This window comes from Plodia interpunctella, chromosome 8, assembly GCF_027563975.2.
Source record: "Plodia interpunctella isolate USDA-ARS_2022_Savannah chromosome 8, ilPloInte3.2, whole genome shotgun sequence".
In the NCBI taxonomy this organism is placed as follows: domain Eukaryota; kingdom Metazoa; phylum Arthropoda; class Insecta; order Lepidoptera; family Pyralidae; genus Plodia; species Plodia interpunctella.
Window position 1 is genome coordinate 639354 of NC_071301.1, and position 21346 is coordinate 660699.

Sequence of the window (21346 nt, forward strand, 5' to 3'; positions counted from 1 at the left end):
TATCGTTGATTTAGTATCCCATAACACAAGTCTCGAACTTAACTTGGGTCTAAATCAATCTTATCATAATATATTTAAGCGCACAAATTATTATATGTAGAAGCAAGCTTATTGATAGATAAATTATAAAGCCTATCTCTATTATGACTCATTTGGGTGGGGTATTCTCAGAAGCGCATAAATAAATAAGATAACACGAAGCCCTAGGCCTCCATTCCCGTGGGAGTTATAGTAAAATAAATATGAACAAATAACATAGTAACAACAATTATTTCGTACATTTGACAGTTAAAGATTTCAATGGCGACACACGATTTTTTGTCGTTTTATTTTTCGATTATTATGTATTTTATATTTCGCGAACGCAATAATCATACATATCATAATAATTATAATGCAATATCATAATTAATTTGTATTTAACCTTTCTTACATCCAGTTTTGCGTTCCAGCGTTTTTGCTTATAAATCGTAACAGGAGTTGCTTTTTTTTGCGTTTAGAACATTATTTAGCAAAGCCATTATATTCATTTACAAATAAAACGAATAATGTAAGTGTAGTAATAATGAGTGGAATGAAATTATTTACTGTAGTTAGAAATTATTTACTGTAGATAGTTAGTTATACAACAGGAGCGCCATAATTGTCGCAGACTTCTTTACTTCTTCTTCGGGTGCTAATACGACCGAAAGTTGGCTGTCAATCTCGCATACTCCTATTTCAGGCGTAGTGAAATAGTTCTGCTGCACTCGCCATCCCGCTCCGCTCCCTAATGTTGCTTAACTAAGGCTTTAACCTCCGACCGACACGTCATTTTCCGGCGACTTTTCCCATCATGTTTAGCTGCACCATATAGTCTCTCTCCTGCCTCAATATGTCCTAGATAGTTAGTTTTTCTCCTCTTAACTGTCTTCAAAAGTTCGCGTTTCAACTTCACTCGTCGTAGTACTTTCTCATTGGTTACTTTTGAGTCCAGCTAACAGCAAGCGTCCGCCTGTATGCCCACATTTCCAAAGCCTCTGCGCATTCCCTGAGATCTTCCTTCCTCGCATCCATATTAATGGGCCAGATACAGTTACAGCGGACTCGAAACTACATTGGTTTAGACAGGTACTGTTTTTATTATAAAAAAAGATTGTTCGTGTTACTTAGAACCCGAGATATCGACAATAATAATAAAGTTATGAGCGAACGCAATAATCATACAATTAATTTTCTAGTCAAAATATTTGCAATACTTTGCAATATCATAATTAATTTGTATTTAACCTTTCTTACATCCAGTTTTGCGTTCCAGCGTTTTTGCTTATAAATTGTAACAGGAGTTGCTTTTTTTTTACGTTTGCGTTTAGAACATTATTTAGCAAAGCCATTATATTCATTTACAAATAAAACGAATAATGTAAGTAAACACTTAATACTTAGCCTGAAAGATGACTGTCTGTTCCAAAATATCACTAAAATTCACTAAAGATAATAAACACTGTGAGCAACAATAATATTCACGTGTGTAAAACAAATTAACACTTAATTATCTTTTATATTCCTCTCGCCCGATCAAATGATCCGTTTCATTTCACTCTTATTGATATTACAAATGTTTTGACGACAAGATTTCGATGAAATGATAACAGGTTCACGGGAGCGAAATCTTGACAGATGAACATTTTATCGGACAATAATGATGGTTATGCCCGATTTTTTGTGGCAGAGATTTTATATATACTAAACTGCATTTCTTATCACATAACTTCTCAACATTGTTTTTTCTTAAATGTACTTTTTACGTAACGTTATAAATGGTAACTGTTAGAAAAAAAAAAACACTTTCAATATTAAAAAAGTCACGAAACATAAGCACGACACACGCTTCAAATTGCTCGAACAAAAAACGAAAACGCAAAATTTCTCAAAAAAATTTTTACCTCACTCACATCATAGAACGAACTGCGTTCAGTGACTTTTTTTTTCGAACGCCCGATTCTGACCATCGTGTAATTCGCTACTAACACATTCGATTTCCTATACCGTTTGTTTATCGCAAGCATATCGTGATAAATTTCTATATCTCCAGTTATCGGCTCACCGACTCACCATTTTACAATGACTCATTGGTTATAGATATTGCTTTTTTTTATCAATCTACCTTTGGGTGTTGATGGAGATTATACAAGCACATATTGTTAATGAGTTAAATCACTGAGACATAGTGTTGTAACTGACGAGTGACGTCACTGATATGGCGACCTTGCGAGTTAGGCTCATCACAGATAAAGACTGTTTTTTTTTTTCACAACGCGCGAAAAATAACTTTATCTCCGCTATCACTGCGCGCGACAATAATCACTGTTGTTTACTTCTGTTCGCGTAATTGATTAAATACAGTGAAAAATATATATTTTTTATTATTTATTATCTATTTATCTCTCATCATCACAAATAGAATCGCAACTGCGAAATGATTTTTTAAATAAAATCGATCAATTTAGAAATCCTATTTGCATCTACAGTCTCAACTAGTAATTAAAAATCTATACCTATGTCGTATCCTAGGTTATACTCTACTCATGTAGCAAACTTCATCAAAATCTGACCAGTACATTTTACGTGAGATATTAATATTTTGAAGTGTCCAGTCGGCGGCGTGCCTAACTTGTGACGTCACACCCCGCCGGCATGTTCAGGCGCGGGATGTTGCCTTAAACATGTACCAAGCAGAACAATTAAAACCATTTCAGATGAATTTTTAAAGTTTAAAATCTGTATAAATATTTATAGTACACTATAACGCTTTTTTATTTTTGATATATTATTGTATTATATTAATGTCTGTTGAAACGCGTTAATTTCTGGAAACACTAGTCAGAAACAATCTTTTTATTCTACGTTCGTGACCCTAATAAACCAATATACTTACAGATTACAGATCTTTCAAAAATAACATGCGTGACAGACAGACAGACTTTTGCATTTATAATATTAGTTTGGAAGGATGTCTGCGTTTTATTGATGAGCTGTTTCCGCACACAATATTCTGTAGTTGTCCCATTTCTGTGATTAGATTCAATGAAAATGTTGTTTGTAGACAACAAGCGAAACAGAAATCACATTAACATAACTTTTATAGGTTTTCAATATTATTCCTTTCCAAGTGACTTATGACACGGCTTGTTTTAAAATTGTATTATTCTATGCCAAAGACTTTGTTTTTCGCACAAAATATGTGAATTATTGGTCATGTATTTTGGTTGATAATGGTATTGGAAAATTATTAAATTTTTAATTTATCTGTTGAGGTACGGAACAACGAAAACAAGTATGAGGGACATTTACAGACCTAAAAATGTTTTTTTTTTAAATAATCGCTGTCTGCATGTAATAAATTGGATGCAGTTTCCTACATTTTTGTAGTACACAGGTAGAACGTATATTGAACATGTAGTGCATTAAATGGATCAAATAGATAATATCTCAGTCTCATCTTCACGTGTTCTGAGCTGTGACGCCCTAAAGCCAAGGGTTAGCGTAAAAAAATTGCCATTACATTTGGAAGATTTGGTTATCATTTTACAACCAGCTACCCGCCTGACGTCGACCCTATTTGGGAATGCTATCGTCGCCAATCAGCTGTTAAAGCTTTGTGTCCTTTAGTCGCCTCGTACGACTTGCACGGGAGGATATGGAATAGTCCTATACTAGGGCGCAACCACACGCCCAATAAAATTCGTAAGAAATACGTATGGAACAATCTTTGGAAGTCATAAAAGGTAAAATAATATATTTTTTTTAATTGTTTGACTGACCTCTGAAGTGGTGTCGACGGCGAGAGCCGGCGCGTCCCCCGCTAAGTCGCGCGAGTAGCCCTCGTCGTCGGAATTGAACCCCAGCTCCTCGCCGTAGCACCTGTGCACCTGAAACATGTGGAACTTTAACATCTACACCGTTGGGATCTCGCTCTCATACACATTTTCAAATTACAATTCATTTATTTAGGTTTCAAAAATGTACAATTTGGACACACACAATGCAAGTAGGTGTTAAGAAAGTAAAGAAAATGGATTTGAAACAAACATTTTTTTTTTGCAATACTTAAATAGAAGGGTCAAGATTGGTTGATGTGGCCAGTGTGGCCAGCCGACAGGAGACAGCGACCTGTTTTATTATTATCATTTTCTTGTCAGATTGTAAAAATGTAATGATGTGTGGTTTATTGAGCTTCTGTCCAAATTGTATATAATTTAAAATACTAAATATCCGTTTTTCCCGATCCCGTGGGAATTTCGGGGAGCCTCTCTTAGCTCTAAAACCCTTCAGATATCTACATAATAAATATCATCTTTTTACGACTACGCAAGTTTTATATGTTGATTGTAATATTATTGATGATTTGCACATTATATGCAAATCAAATACCATAATATAGTTACAAATTTATTTTCTATATCAACGAATTTAATATTGCTCATAATATTTTAAATATATGTATGGGACAAATCACACAGACCAAGTCAGCCCCAAAGTTCTAGATTTTTTATCAAGGAAATAAAAAAGAAAAGTCAATGTCAAAGAATTTGACAGCTGTCAGTTTAAAAAAGATTGTTTGTGTATAAAAAAGGAAACGAGTAAACAAAAGTTTACCTTTGAAAATAAATTCCATATAACTTTTAAAAAATCCCGTAACATTTAGTCCAAAAACCCAAATCTCAATTTTACTCTAGTTAGCGTGTGACATTAAAAAAAAAAAAACTATTCAAAATATGACACCGGGTTGTACCCGGCGCGGCGATGTGCAGTCACAGACTAACCCACAAGTCCTTGATCGATTGTATTTCTTTGCAGTTTCGGAGCTGCGAAGCACTTTGCTTACTACAATCTGAATTTCTGGAACTGAATTTAGGTCACATGTTTGTCTGAATTCATGTTGTTTTGATCGAATGATAAAATAAAGATGAAAAATTCGCGCCTTGGTCTCCACATTTGTAGGTATTTATAACTGACTATAGTATTTTCCTGCGGCTACTCCTGTATGAATTTTAGAATGTTTAGAATTTCCCATTATGTCTGTCTCCGTACTCCTGACAATATGTATGCAAAATTACAAGAAGATTAGATGTGTAGATAAACTCTCAAGAAGCAACAAACAAATAAACTTATTTTTTCATCACTACATAGAATAAAACAAAGTCGCTTCCCGCTGTCTGTCTGTCCCTGTGTATTCTTAGATAGACATTTAATAAAAAAAATATTATGACAAATATATTGACAAATTATTTTTTTTATTAAATGTCAACTCCAAAGAGGAATTACACGTTCCATGAAGTCAAAATTTGAATTTCAAATCGCACGTTCGCAAAGAACACGTGCCGGCCATATCATGTTTTTTTTAAAAGGATTTATGTAAAAAATCCCCCAGTTATCGCCATGCCATTCAAAGGTATGCGCATTTAGAGCGGGCGATGCGCGCTCGCGCCGATTGTCACGAGAAATCTGATCGATTTTAATTTTGTACATGCAAATATTGAGTTGTTTTGTCTATAATATATACTCTACTGTACTGGGTTCGCTGGAGTAAAAACATTATAATATATACTAACCCATCTTCAGGAATCCTTTATATGGTTTGAAGGGTGTGACTTTACAACCGGCCGCCTGCCTAACGTCAACCCTCCCTGAGAATATTACTGTTGCCCTTCAGCTGCCTAGGCTAAGTCCCTTCGCCTTGTGCGACAACCACGGGAGGATATGAAGTCGTCTTATTCTAGGGCGGAACCACACGCCGTCGGAGATTTCTCGCAACATGCAGGAGTATATCTCTATAGTCAGAAGCTACTACATTAACTACACAACATACCCACTGCCAAATCTGCTGACTGCTCATCGGCTGGTCCATGAGAGCGTTCTGCCAAATTCTGAACAACATCAGGTAGGCTTTGTCCCTCCCTGAGAATGACGTCAGGAAGTTCTTCTCGCTCTCTGTGCACACTAGGATCGCGTTCGGTATTACCTAAGGGTAAAATGGTTTTAAACAATTTTTAATACTTCTTTATTATACATATTGATATTATAAATGCGAAAGTCTGTCTGTTTCGATTGCACGGCTAAGCTCCCTGAACTGATTTTGATAACATTTGGTATGCATGTATAAAAAATATAATATGAATAAAAAAATAAAGTGAAGTAGCTTATTGTAGCCTATATCTGAACTTTAGGCTAAGCAATAGGTTACTTTACTACATTTACCACTAGATGGCGGTAGGTAGTCATAAAAGCCATGTCTTACAAGAACCAGTTAAAGCCGGGACTGCAGCGCCGCGTTTTCGTGTTAGCTAACACAAAAACATTGTTTACAGTGTTGTCTAACAGTTATGTTTGAAAAATAACAAAAACATGTTTTCCGAACAGAATGGATAACATCCCCCGCGACCGCCTGCGGGGAGGGGAAATGACTAATTTCGTGTTAGCGCTCACTAAAGAAAGACGTGGGTACAGTGCAATATGGAGTACACAAACATAACGACAATAGGCGCAGCGGACGGGCGGTTTCCTAACTTCTTTTTATAACGTTTTGTTAGAAAATTGGCGCTGCGGACCCGGCTTAAGGGTCCGTAGAATATAATTAGTTTTATAATAAATAAATATATTAGGACAAATCACACAGATTGAGCAGGCCCCAAAGTAAGTTCTAGAATTGTGTTATGGGATACTAACTCAACGATACTTATATTTTATAACATATATAGATAAACATCCAAGACCCGGGCCAATCAGAAAAAGATCATTTTCCATCATGATCATGATCCGACCGGGGATCGAACCCGGAACCTTTCGGTTCAGAGGCAAGCATTTTACCACTGCGCCACCGAGGTCATCGATAGTATAATAAGTTATTGAGTGTGCGTTTTCAGAACACATAAAAGGGAATAGCGAAAAAAGAATTACCAGCGCGGTCTTCTCCTTGGTGATGGCGGTGACGTCCTTCCAGCGCAGCGCCATGCTGGTCTCCCAGCCGAAGATGCTGGCGTAGAAGCACAGGTAGTTCTGGCTCGCGTACAGCCGCCCGTGCGCCAGGATATCCTTCTGCAGCGCGCACGAGTAGTCTGTTCCACACACACACTGTTCCAGGACCCCGTGTTCATGTGACCGTTACGAATCCTCCACTGGATCTCGTAGGGACACATGCCTTAACAGCTGATGAGCAATGATAGTATCCCCAAACAGTTTTCACGGGAGAATATTACGGTGACAGATTAGGTGAATCATTTTTTGTACACCTGCATGTATATCTATACAAAGATAATGTTGTGATAAATTTAATTGTCATCTATTTTATCTATACAAAACAAATATGGTTGACTCATCCAAAATAAAGCTCTCATAATCCAATAAGTGCGAGGTTAATACAATTTGTTATTTTTAATTATTGCCAAAGACAACAGATCACCGTGGGAAATTACTGGTGAAATTTAACCCAATTAGTTTACTATCTTTTCTATCGTCTGCGGCCCCTAATTGACATTGTCTATTGTCATTGTCACCTGTCACTAAGTTTTGAAAATAGAGCCCAGAATTTTGTCATCTCATAAGGAGTCCCGCGGCTTCGCCTGCCTTAATTTTCCGGTATTAAAGGTACCATTCTCCATACTTCAAACTACACATGTTTTAAAATTTCAAAAAAAATGGTTGAGTAGATAGAGCGTGAAGAGCATTTATAATATTAATTAGTACAGCGATTTCGGACAGCTTTGTCTTAACCCTTCAATCTAGGAAGTGAAATCTCAAAGTGACATAGTTAATGTGGTGTTTCTTAGGAAAAAAATGGCATTAATCAATAGCGAAACTGCTTACACCGCAAAACCTGTGCAATCTACCTTTCATCCCGGAAAAATAACAGTTCCCGTGGGAAATTTAAACGGGCTAAACCTCGGAGAAATCTAATAGTTCTATATATGACCCGGGCGCACGACTCACCCACGATAAGCCTCTCGTCGTCGGGCAGGTCCTTGAACAGCCGCTTGAAGTCGTCGGACTTGCTCTTGTAGGTCGGGTACAGGGAGTTGTACCAGCTCTTCTTCTTGCGGCCGTCCGCGCCGCGGCCCGCCCCCGCCTGCGGACGACGCGTGTGCTACTTCATGTGACGTGGGCGTGCGCTGCTACCCCAAGCTACTACCCCAAGCTACTACCCCAAGGCTGCAAGCAGGCTTGCCAACCGGCCCGGATTTTCCGAGACGTCCCGCTTCTGGGTTCATTTTATGCCTTTGTACCCCTTGCGGGACGCATTTAGTCCCGGAAATCAGTGATCATTATTAAGTTACTCCTTTTAAAAATTCACGGCACATAGTCCGGTCCTTTGAGAGGCTTGCGTGGGGATATGGATCCAACACGTAGAGGCCCTTTGGAGAGTTTTGATGTTGTGTAGGTCTCCCGCCAAAACCCGCTCGCGGATATATCAATAAAATGATATGACCATGAGCAGGTCTCGGCGGGAGTGTGAACTATTGCAGAATAATGGATAGAAGTACTGGTCTATAGAATGAAATTTGGATGAACTAAGAATGGGCTATTGCAAAGAGTTCGGTCACCTGCCATAATCATGATAACTGACTATTCAGTGGCAGGTGGTGACTCGCCGCTCACTGGATGGGCCCCTCAAATCAGTCGCCGCGATTGGCGACAAAGGGGCAACATTGGCGTGGGCGGCTAAGGGTGTAGAGAGGTGAGTCTGCGGGGCGCGAAATCATGGTGATCCAGTCAGACGCCCCCGGCGTTATGACATTTTACACTTCCATTATTATATTTTTTTTTTTTATGGTTCCCTATTTTTATGTATTTTATGTCATAATTTAACATGGCATACTTTTACTTATCACAATAATGGTTACGCACAATATTAATTTGGCATAATGTTTAAGGCACAATTTTTTTACGCATACCTATTAGGTACTTACCATAAACATAACATTTTTTAAGCATAATATTCTAAAGCATATTGGCGGCTTATGGGTGGCCAAGTTCAAGCTGCACACAGGTAGATTTGTATTGATTTATTATATGATAAAAAAATATATAAATAGATTTTTTTTGCTACCATTTTGTGTGTTGGTTATGTCCCGCGTAATATAGAGCTGGGAAACGAGGTGGGAAATCCCGGAAATGCTTTTTTTTGAGTTGACAAGCCTAGCTGCAAGGCTCCAGTGGTGTTGGCCGGGGCATGTTTGCCGAATGCCGCCAGAGAGATGGGCACACATCACCACAACATGGGTTTCCGAAGGGTAGATAGACCACGAACAAGATGGCGAGACGATTTAGACAAGTTTCGTGCGTGGCTAGCAAACGACCCAAGATATACATTTGGGAGAAAAAAGGGGAGGTCTTTGCCTAGCAGTGGGATACAAACTCGTAATACAGGGTATAAAAAGTGTGGTACCGCCTACAACACATAGACAACACTAGCGGGTTGACGTCAAACAGGCAGCCGGTTATAAAAACACAGCCCCAAGTCTTCAAAATTTATTGGTTATTTTTTTTTACGCGAACTGAGGCTTCTGGGCGTCACGGCTCCGAATGTAACCGAAAACACGCGAGAATGAGATTATATTCTGATATATAAATTATTTGTTTCATATATTTATTTATTTCTTATATTTATTTGTTTTACAGTATGTTATACTAGGTCCACCCCAGTGTTATTCGCGTAATTACTGAAAAAATACTTACGTTTTTATGCTAAGTCTATTAAAAGTCATTGAGTATCCTACGGGAATCGCATGTTTTCGGGATTGCCCAATGTGTTAATAAAAGGTATCAACTTCCTCATTACCAAATTTCATAAAAATTGGCCCGACGGCAGTTAAAGTATACGTTTCCCATAGGATTTAGTCGAAAATTGTGATAGTCAATAGCGCTTTATAAAGTAGATGGCGCTAGTGTGCATAAAAACGCGGGTAACACCTTGTGGTCCACCTACAGTATACTTATACTGTAGACTGACGACTGACTACAGTACAGTAACAGACAGTGGTAAGTGCTTGCCTCTAAACCGAGAGGTCCCGGGTTCGAACCCCGGTCGGGTCATGATGGAAAATGATCTTTTTCTGATTGGCCCGGGTCTTGGTTGTTTATCTATATATGTATTGTTATAAAATATAGTATCGTTGAGTTAGTATCCCATAACACAAGTCTCGTACTTACTTTGGGGCTAGCTTAATCTGTGTGATTTGCCCTAATATATTTATTTATTTATATGACCCAACGTTGTTAATTGACATCTTTGAAGAACAAATGTGCGGTGAACATTACTTTTAAACTTTCGCGTTGCATAATTATATTAGATCCTTACATATGAAATTGGCGTTTTGTTGTACTGGCCATTTTAATCACAAATTTTTTCCTCTTTGGTTAGGAATTCCAAATTCAAATTTATACAGCTATTTACACGTATTTGTGTTTCGTTAAACGTCATTCATTTGTTTTTTTTTTCTTTTCTTCTGATTTTTCTGTTTGCGTCGCTTAGTTTATAAAATGGAAAACTTGAAATATCGCGTTATTTACGAGTACGAGTTCCACCGTGGCAATAGTGGAAACGGCACTATAGTGGAAGCGGATCCATCACAAACCACGTCCGTGTTAACTTCAGGCTTGGGTGTTAGTGATAAAACTATTTTAATTCACTTGAAGCAAATTGGGAAGATTAAGAAACTTGAAAGGTTGGTACCTCACGAATTGAGTGAAGCAAACCGGCAAACTCGCGTTACATTACTTAACAGGCACAATAATGAAGGGTTTTAAAATCAAATCATTACCTGTAATGAAAAGTGGACTCTCTACGATAATCGGAAACGCTCATCGCAATGGCTGGACCGTGGCCAGCCAGCCAAATCCTGCACCAAGCGAAAATTGACCCAAAAAAAGTTACTTGTAAGCGTTTGGTGGTGTAGTGCCGGTGTCGTTCATTACAGTTTTCTCAAATCTGGCCAGACGATTACGGCAGACGTCTGTTGTCAGGAATTGCAAACTATGATGGAAAAGCTAGCTGCTAAACAACCGAGGCTGGTCAATCGCTCCACGCCACTGCTGCTTCACGACAACGCTAGAGCACACACTGCACAACAGACAGCTACCAAATTAGAGGAGCTTCAATTGGAATGTCTACGACATCCACCGTACTCCCCGGACCTTGCTCCAACAGATTATCATTTTTTTCGAAATTTGGATAACTTCTTCCAAGGGAAAAAATTCAACTCCGATAGGGCAGTCCAAACCGCCTTCAAAGATTTTATTGATTCCCGTCCGAATGGTTGTTTTAGTAAAGGGACCAAGGAACTACCTATGAGATGGCAAAAGTGCATAGATAATAATGGTTCTTACTTTGATTCCATAAATATATTATATTAAAAAATATTCGACTTTTAGTTCCTCCTATACCAAACGCCAATTTCATATGTAAGGACCTAATATGTGGCCGTCCAAATCAAAAGGGACCTTATGGCGCCCGGCACTTACATCATTATTGCCGTTGTTTTGTATTCGAACAACGGCAATAAAGACCTAAGTGCCAGCCGCCATAAGGTGGTTTGATACCTTTTATTAACACTGGATAATCCCGAAAACATGCGATTCCCGTAGTATGATACTCAATGACTTTTTATAGACTGAGCATAAAAACGTAAGTATTTTTTTAATAATTACGCGGGTAACACTGGGGTGGACCTAGTATAACATACTGTTAAACAAATAAATATAAGAAATAAATAAATATATTAAACAAATAATTTATATATCAGAATATAATTCACATATATTAAACACCAGGTATTAAACGCGCACATACCTTTTTTATTTCGGACCTTGTTACAAAGCGCCGTGGTCACTGGGCGACTGACTCAGCAAGCAACAACAAGTAACAAGGTCCGAAACTTCTGGAAAATAAAAAAAAAATATGTGCGCGTTTAATACCTGTTGTTTAATATGCAGTGAACATTTTTTCGCCGCTTTTTCTGCGCTTTGGAAGTCGGCGGTAGACTTAGTTTAAAGTATAATTTTAACGTCATTAAGTGATACATGTATCTCCAGCATTCCCAATGGGGATTAAGGTCAAGCGTGCGGCCGGTCATAAAATCGAAAGCGAAATCTTCAAAACTTAACGGTTTATTATTTACGCCGGGCTTCGGGCGCCACAACCGTGAATGCAACCGCACGCGAACATGAGCTAGAAGGAATTTATATCATACTACACTGATTAAATATATAATTTAAATATTGATTTGTTTTGATGAATAAACATTTCTGAAAATAATAATGAGATAAAACAAAATCTGGGAATTGAACCCGCGCCCCTGTCTATCCGGGACAGTGCTCTTGACCACTGAGCTATCGAGCCCATGCCAGTTCGGCTGAATTAATTCACCTCTTTCCGTCTCACGCCGACGTACAGTATTTTCATCAGAGAGTAGCGGGTACTCTATAACCCACTGTTACAAGCAAGAAATTATGTTTTTTGAAAATACTCAAACATCTATTTAAATGGATTTGTTATACATGTCACACGTGCTTTTTAACTTATTTTTGAAAATAATAATGACATGAAAAAACTCTGGAATCGAGCGGAAACTCCCGCAGGTGCTTGAGTATTGTTAAAAAACAACAGGCGGTAATAAAAGCGGTCTTTAAAAGTTAATAGTAAATTTTTCACGCGAACTCTGGACTTCTGGGCGTCACAGCTCCGAAAGTAGCCGGAAACAGGCGAGAATGAGATTATATTCTGACATGACGTAGGTATATTTTTTGTTTATTTATTTTATATATTATACTCACGTTTTTATGCCAAGTAACGCTATCCACGCTATAAAACCCGCCATTCTGAATTTTTGCCATTGTGAATCTCACCTTATCATTTCTGGTGAGTGCTGTGACCGCTTCGCTGCTGCTGGAGATTGACACCGCGTCGGCCGCGGGGAGCGACGGCAGCGGTATAGACAGCTCTGACACCTGCAAATTATAATGAATAAAAATAAACATATTAGGACAAATCACACAGATCGAGCTAGCCCCAAAGTAAGTTCGAGACATGTGTTATGGGATACCTCAACGATACTATATTTTATAACAAATACATATATAGATAAACATCCAAGACCCGGGCCAATCAGAAAAAGATCATTATCCATCATGACCCGACCGGGGATCGAACCCGGGACCTCTCGGTTCAGAGGCAAGCACTTTACCACTGCGCCACCGAGGTCGTCATATTGTTATATTGATCATACATATAGATTTATCACATACAATATCATATTTATTTAGAGTTGTGACTCGAAAGCAAAATTTTGCTGTTGCTAGCAACCCTGGGCTCCGACATTTAAAAGCTGAGAAAACAACCGAGAAAACGCTCAGGAGTGAGTTTACTGTTATTTCTATTTAAAAAAATACAATATCATTACATAAAAATAAATCTGTCTATACGCGATAAACTCAAAAACTACCGGACGGATTTTTGAACGGTTTTCACCAAAAGATATGTGATTCTTGAGGAAGATTTAGGTGTATAATTTACTAGCTGTCGCCCGCGGCTTCGCCCGCGTCATTTCCGACGAGAGCAGTTATTTTTCGGGATAAAAGTTACCCTATGTCCTTCTCCGTACTTTAAACTACATGTGTGCAAGTAGAAGATTGGTCGAGTAGATAGAGCGTAAAGAGGTAACAAACAAACAAACTTACTTTCGCATTTATAATATTGGTTAAGATTATGGTTTTACCAGAGTGAGCCAGGACGGGCCGCTGGTCAATAATAATTTTGTCCATAAAATCAAGATCACAAAGAATGTATTTCATTATAGAATGATTTTGTAAATTTACCTTGTCATTGTCAGAGAGGTCTATTCCAGCGTCTGCGTTCCTGAGTGAAGGGGAGGGTGAACGGGATACACTCCTGGAAAATGAAAGAAAAGAACATGTTACTGCTAAAGTTGTAGTTTCTAGCTTCGGTAAATATCATTCGATTTAGCATATGACGTGAAAAAGTGCCCGCGTGAAGGACTAATTTCTGAATAAATTATTTGATTTAGATTTTTGATCAAACACTTTTCGTGAAATTATCCTTTTTAATTTTTTTTACAAGTATAATACATGAATGCAATACCAATACCTACCTATTTACTTAAGTATAGACCTACTTTTGTGCATTAAGTATTGTCAAAGGTTATGTGTAAGTAATATTTGTATTATTTTATTTAATAATAATAAAATTTATTGCATATAAATGTTAACAATAGGTGAACTTAATGACATTTAAGGTAGGTATTTCGACGACCTCGGTGGCGCAGTGATAAAAGTACTTGCCTCTAAACCGAGAGGTCCCGGGTTCGATCCCCGGTCGGGACATGATGGACATGATGAATGATATTTTTCTGATTGGCCCGGGCCTTGGATGTTTATCTATATATGTATTTGTTATAAAATATAGTATCGTTGAGTTAGTACCCCATAACACAAGTCTCGAACTTACTTTGGGGCTAGCTCAATCTGTGAGATTTGTCCTAATATATTTATTTATTGTATATTATATTCAATTTTCGAAACGCTGTACATTTTTCTTCTGGATGATATAGTTACTAAGATAGTACTTCTTGTATTGCTGCAACACATGTATTTAGCTCTGTTACGTGTGTTCTCTTTGTTTTTAACTGTTAATATGTTTTTGTCTTTCCAAATAAATGTTTATCTATACATTTCTCAATACTTCCCTAATAATTATTATAAATTCCCTTATAATTTTATTTAATACGCGACCCTTTTAACTGAACTGACCTGATTTTGCGGTAGCTAGTCAACAGACACAGGAACGAGTACATTATCTGTACATATATATGATTATAGCACACACATGTGGTATGTTATCACGCGACTAAATAGAGGAAATTAACGACCGGCCAGAAATACAGGGTTAAACCACTAAATTACTATCAATTACCACACATGTACTAGCCAACAGCACATCAAACTATCCGGAATCATTGCGACTTTACCGTTATCACCATGTCATAGAGTTCCATAACTCCAACTTGATCGTGCAGTTGACTGTACATTTTTTGTGATGGATATAATATAGAATGAATTTTATTATCCTCTTGGAATATTATCGCTATTTCTTAATCGTTATAATGCTACTACCGGAATAGTAATTTTACATGCCATTATTATGGCATAAAGATTCATTTAAAATTCAATTTCACACCACTTATCAAACTACCTAATAAGGAATTATTTTCTTTTTTCAAAATAATTTTAAAATTAAACTAAACTTTCGTTGTTGTACGTGCGTGTACAGATTCAAATGGGGGACAACTTTGCCCAGCTATGGGACAATATAGTTTAAAAAATAACTTAATGTTTTTAACATTAAGACCTTTGCAAAATATTGATGAAATCTGAATAAATAAGCAAAAGAAACATAGGTATATATACTACTAATGAAGCGAAAACTTTGTAATTGTAAATTGTTTTTATGGGCCATTATGTGCCTGAAATAAATAATTTTCTTTTTTTTTTAAACAAAAAAAAACTGGCCCTAAACAAAAGAAGTTTTAAAAAAACTTTAACACTCACCCACTCATTTCTCCCATCATAATTCATATGTTTAACGAATATTTCATTTCAAATGAAATTCTTTTTTTTTTTCGAATTCCTTTGTGTAATTTGTTGTTTTTGTTTTTTCAGAGGCGAGTGCGGCGTGGTGGCCAGTTACAAAATGTTAATTGCGCCACCAGTGGCAGTGGCATTCACTTCGAACTCGATTACGCCACTCGGAAAGAAATTAATGTTCGCCAATTGTACAAAAGTCTTTGTTAGAGATAAGAGACGTACTGATTAATACCTTTTAATTTTAAGCATTCGAGTAGGGTAACTCAAGGAATTGTATATACAAAGAAGTTTGATCTGAAGTGATAAAGATTTATCGTTTCAGATCTGTAAAAACTAGTACAGGAATGAAATCTTCGCTAAGTGATGCAGAGAAAAGTTATTTCTTCAATTTGAAAAACATTACTTATCCTTACTTACGTCACCTCAGGCGGCTTTAGCGCTTCATTTTGCAGTTTAAAATGTTTCTTCATCACAAAAATGAACATTTTCATAAAATGACGATCTCATAATATACACAATCGCAGAAATTGAATGTTCAACTAAAAAAAACTAAGGTAATTCATACAATATTATCCATGGTTTATTTATACTAATAAATATAGGTATGATAGTACGTACGTCCCATGCAAACACAATCTAACAAGACACTCGTACTAAATCATTACAATGTGTCATGTATTATTTTGTATGTGAAAGAGATGTCGCGATTTGATTGATGTACGTACAGTCGAAATCAAATGAAAATTTATCAGAAAAGATAACGGTTATTTACGTTTAAATATTAACAATATTTCATAGTCGTATTCCTCATGGCTGAGGGGTCGTGGTCATTACGTGGAATTATACACACGCAACAACTTTCTTGGCATTAGTAATGGTGTGGTTTGCCATTGCCTTCTCCATTTCACACACAAGTTAATAATCAACCAGTGTGCAGGTGTGTCCTCACGATGTTTTCCTTCACCGGAAGCAAGTGGTGGTCGATGAAAACAATACATGAGTCAGATTGGTATACAAACTCATGTGGCACGAGTAGGATTCGATCCACAGGCGGGCGTCTTAACCAATTACATCGCCACCGCTTCACCACCATATCAATATTACAAATGCTAAACTATTTCGGATGGATTTTGATGAAAGTTAATAGGGTTATCCTATAAATATTATAATTGCTAAGTTTGTGAGGGTTCATGTTTGTTACCATTTCACATAAAATTGACTGGACGGATTGTTATGAAATTTGGTGCACGGATAGAATATAACTTAGGATACATAAGAGTACTTTACCCACGGGAGCGAAGCCCTGGGGTCAGCTAGGTCAACAAACTACTACTAAAAACGGCCAAAAATACACGATGCTATTTTAACATAAACAGAAACACCCGTAACTTAAACCGACCCTTAAACAACCCGCTCATATGTTTGCACATTATGATGACACAAAATAGACGTGAAAAAAAAAACGTGTTTGCTTATTTTAACTTGGAGTGTACATGCTAATTACCAAGGTGACCTCAGACCTAACTAGCTAAGTATCTCTATTAATATAACAGAGTAATTATTAATAAAGTAATTTGTAATTTTACAAAAATTATCTTTGCATATTATAACAGGTCCCCCTAACGCGTCTGTCTGTATGAAAACTATAAACTCAAAAACTAACGGACCGATTTTTGTACGGATAGTGTGATTCCCGATGCAGGTTGAGGTGTATAATTTATTACGGTTATACCCGAGCGAAGCCGAGACGCGCTGCTAGTTTGAAATAATATGTAATTTGTCTAAACTATGACGATAACAGTGAGGAAGCATACACTACTGGAATGTAAATTATTTTGTCTGGGTAAAAAAATAACTATTCCGCCATCTTGGATGTTCCGCCATATTGGATTTAGAATGACGTCACACAGCTTATAGTGTATTGTCATGCAAACTAAACGTGTATACAAATTTTCAGCTCAATCGGTTGAAGATATATGCTTCAAAATGAGTAGCAAGATTCCACCCGAACAAACATACGATCATACATATATACATTGCAAGTTAAATAAAAGCTTTTAAAAATGGTCAAACGCGAGACGCACTCGCGATCTGAGGGTTCCGTAAAATCAGTATTTTTGGCATGTACTTATATTTCTTATCGTGTACTGTAAGACAATGCTTCGTGCTGATTGATTCTAGGTCAACGGAAAGGCGGAACGTAGGTACAAATAGATTTTGTTTTTTTTTTTTGTGAAATCGCAAAAAATGCTACACAAATATCTTTTGATCACGTTGACTTACAATTGGCAATGTCGCTAGTATTATTATAATCTGTATTTGATAGGTGTGCGCAATGTGTGAGAGATTAAATTATCAGTAAATCATTTTATTTACTTTTTTTTATTATATTTACACGACACTGTTTTTGATAACAAGCCATCTAATCTGATCTCAAATGCCACACAGAAAACAAGGCAGTTAATTATATTGTGCAATAAGTTTAAAGTGTTATATATATGTCTGTTTCCCTGATTAATAGAAGATATATATATATATATATATGTTTACAGTTGTATGTCAAATGTGTTTGATGTGTCACTTTTAGGGTAGTTCTAGTAGTGCTCAAGGCGTTTCGACATCATTCATAAAATTGACATAAACATCAGATCAGTCAGATAGTAAAATTACTTAATTCTTGTCTCTTTGTTAAATTTTGAAATATTGTAATGATAAGGCGGCCACAGCGGTCGAAATGCTCTTGTGAACCACATTTTAGCGTAATCGTCGCGTCGACAAGGACACGAACAATGCTGAAATTTTTTCATCACGAAAAAGCAATTCTTTCCCAAGACATTGCGGGAAAGATACGTGTAAAAGCTAGTCATAAATAAATGCTAAACTTGGCAGCGCTCCGAACCAAATACAAAAACAACGGAGATATGCCACAGATACTGACGCTAATCATATTAATGTTCTACAAATTCGGTTTAATGCCGGCATTAAACAACGCTTACTACTTATTTAGGTAAGCCTGAGGTTTCAAAACAGATGTGGTTGTGGACATTATCCTCAGCCGCTACGCATCGGAGCCCCGGGTCCTCTTTTCTATTTTTTCCTTTCAAGTTTCCACGGCTTTCAGATCCTAACATGTCCCTAAAATGTCTCTTTTCACAAAAAGATACGGAAATTCATAACAGGAACCGTCCTTATTGCCGATAGTCGTGCTCATCGTATGAAATAATGAAACGAACACAATGACATTCTTGGGAATGTCGATTAGGATTGGTTTGCCATTCTCTAGCACGATATAATAAAATATATTCATATACAACATCCTGTGCACACATGTTTTATAAATAAATGATTCATTCTTACTTTTTAAGTAAATCATATTTTTATGTTTTTACGAGTTTTTCATTTACTGCGCATTTCACGTTATACTTAACTAATTTTATTATCTCAGTAGGTAAATAGTCTTCACTACATAACGGAACAAAGAGATTTGGAACAATGACTGCCTAATAGTCATTGTCCTCTGCAGCTCTCCGTGACCCACTGCTGGGCGCAGGCCTCCTTCCGTCTACGATAACCATCTCTGTCCTGGGCCATGCCTAACCAGTTGTTGTTATCTACCTAATAGGAGATAAAATTTATAAAAAGCAAAAGAATAAAAAAAAAATCATGTAATCCTCAATTTATCAAATGCGTAATAATTTTAGAAATTTCAATTAATTGATGATTTCTTACTTGCAACAATGAGACACTCTCTATAATGAAAATACTGTACGTCGGTGAAGGACGTAAAGTGATGAATTAATACGGCCGAACTGGCCATGGACTCGATAGCTCAGTGGACGTGGGTTCAATTCCCACTCGATTACAGAATTTCTTCACCGGATTAATATTTTCAAAATTCAGTGACATCACTTGTTCCCACCATCATCCAAACACCATATGAACTGTTTTAAAACGAATCAGTTTTTACTTTATGAAAACTAACGCGTCATTATAATGATTAATATTTAGATTTATAGTTTACCTGGCCAATAGTACCCTCCAGTTAGATTCCCATTGGAAGAATTGCACGTAATACTTGTCTTTCACCTCCATTTTTACCATTTTGAAAACACAACCAAACCATAAATGTTTCTTTTTTCTTCAGTAATATTTTCACCACTGTGTCACACAGAGAACCACGTACTGAGCATCGAACAATTAGTATCGATAAATGGATAAGATATAAAGATTATGAAAACTAGAACATACATGCCTAACGCAGGCAATTCATTAAAGGTTCGTCATTACGCAAGTACATTAGACTAATAATAAGAAATTAATGTCAATAACTACCGAAAATTACTGTTAACGTACTGTCTCTGTCTAACTATCGAAAACTGATAAAACAATACAAAAATTTAAGAAGTTTGTAGTGTCTTTAAAAATAATTTGACGAAATCGTCTTTGTCGTGATTGTGAATAGAAAACTTATTGCAGAGTTGACAAAATAATTAATTAATCGAAAGCGAAATAATACACAAATAAATATATGGATAAAACCTCAATAAACACAGAGAGAAATAGTAGACTAAGATACTTTTATTGGATTTTTAAAATACACGATTTGCCCTTGCATCACGGATCGGCCCGTTTCTTTGTTTCGGCGTTATGTGCGCGTAAACAAATACACGCTATCGACCCGCAAGTACCTGGCAGACAATTACCTTATCACTTCATTGCATATTCCGACGACAACACAAACAAACAAATGTGAGGCAGTAAGTAATAATAATAATAATATCGAATAAAGTAATATTTAACTTTCGCAATAGATTTTTACGTTAGTTTATCCTAACAAAACAACCTACTCAACTAAATCTTCTTGAAATTTTGCATACACGTAGTTTGAAGTACGGAGAAGGACATGACCTTTCATCCTGGAAAAATAACTGTTCCCGTGGGAAGCCGTGGGCAAAAGCTTATATATTTGAGTTTCAAGCGCTTTTGAGGGGATTAGTAGTTTATAGAGGCAGACATTGTTGTTACAACCGCGGGTTGAAATGATATGATACACTTATTAACAAAAAAGGTTTAATGCTTTTAGCTTTGTGTGCTCCTACTATTTTAGTTTTGCGCAATAAAGTTAAAAAAGTAATAAGACAAATAAAGAACAATAAAATAAATCGGCTTATAAAAATATGATCTTTCAAATAGTTTAAAAAAATAGTTAAGTCGGCTGGCTGTGGTTCAATTCCCATGACAGACTCTTCTCGGGAGTTTTAACTTTTGTCTGGTCATTGCAAGCTATATACTCATGTTTCAAAGCCTATGTGTTTGGGTCTATTGACCTTCCAACCCATTCGAAAATATCCATCCGCCCTCCGAGTAGTAACCACACCCATCATTGCTTGACGTGATTTTTTGAGCATGTCTTCAGAACACAATGACAAAGTTTTAGGTAATAAAATTCACCATTTATGTAAATGAAGAAGAATATATTTTAATGATTGACATAAATGATATTGATATACTGATTGATTGCGCTTGTCATTTCAAATATGTTCAAGAAGTTTGTAAAACTTAATTCTTAAGTCTTAGTCTCTTTAAAAAATGGTATTAAATTCTGCAGCAGTTATGGTTTGCTGCATAGAAAATAAAAGCAAAAAGGCACAGCCACAATTTCGTACATAAAAAAGTAATTAGACACCAATCAATGATTTTACTAAGTATG

At 36.6% G+C, this 21346-nt stretch overlaps 1 protein-coding gene across 7 annotated transcripts in view; it reads right to left on the minus strand.

The window, feature by feature from the left end:
* Positions 1–21346, minus strand: part of GramD1B (GRAM domain containing 1B) — a 40271-nt gene that overhangs the window by 17238 nt on the left and 1687 nt on the right. For 5 of the 7 annotated variants that reach the window (XM_053749065.2, XM_053749069.2, XM_053749068.2 and 2 more), the window contains exons 3-8: positions 13852–13924; positions 12883–12984; positions 7969–8104; positions 6940–7097; positions 5852–6004; positions 3804–3911 (exon numbers count right to left, since the gene is read on the minus strand). In XM_053749065.2, coding sequence (XP_053605040.1) covers positions 3804–3911; positions 5852–6004; positions 6940–7097; positions 7969–8104; positions 12883–12984; positions 13852–13924 — 730 coding nt within the window. Of the gene's footprint in view, positions 1–3803; positions 3912–5851; positions 6005–6939; positions 7098–7968; positions 8105–12882; positions 12985–13851; positions 13925–15600; positions 15710–19657; positions 19811–21346 lie in introns of those variants that run through there. The other 2 variants (XM_053749070.2, XM_053749071.2) reach the window with 2 other exon arrangements.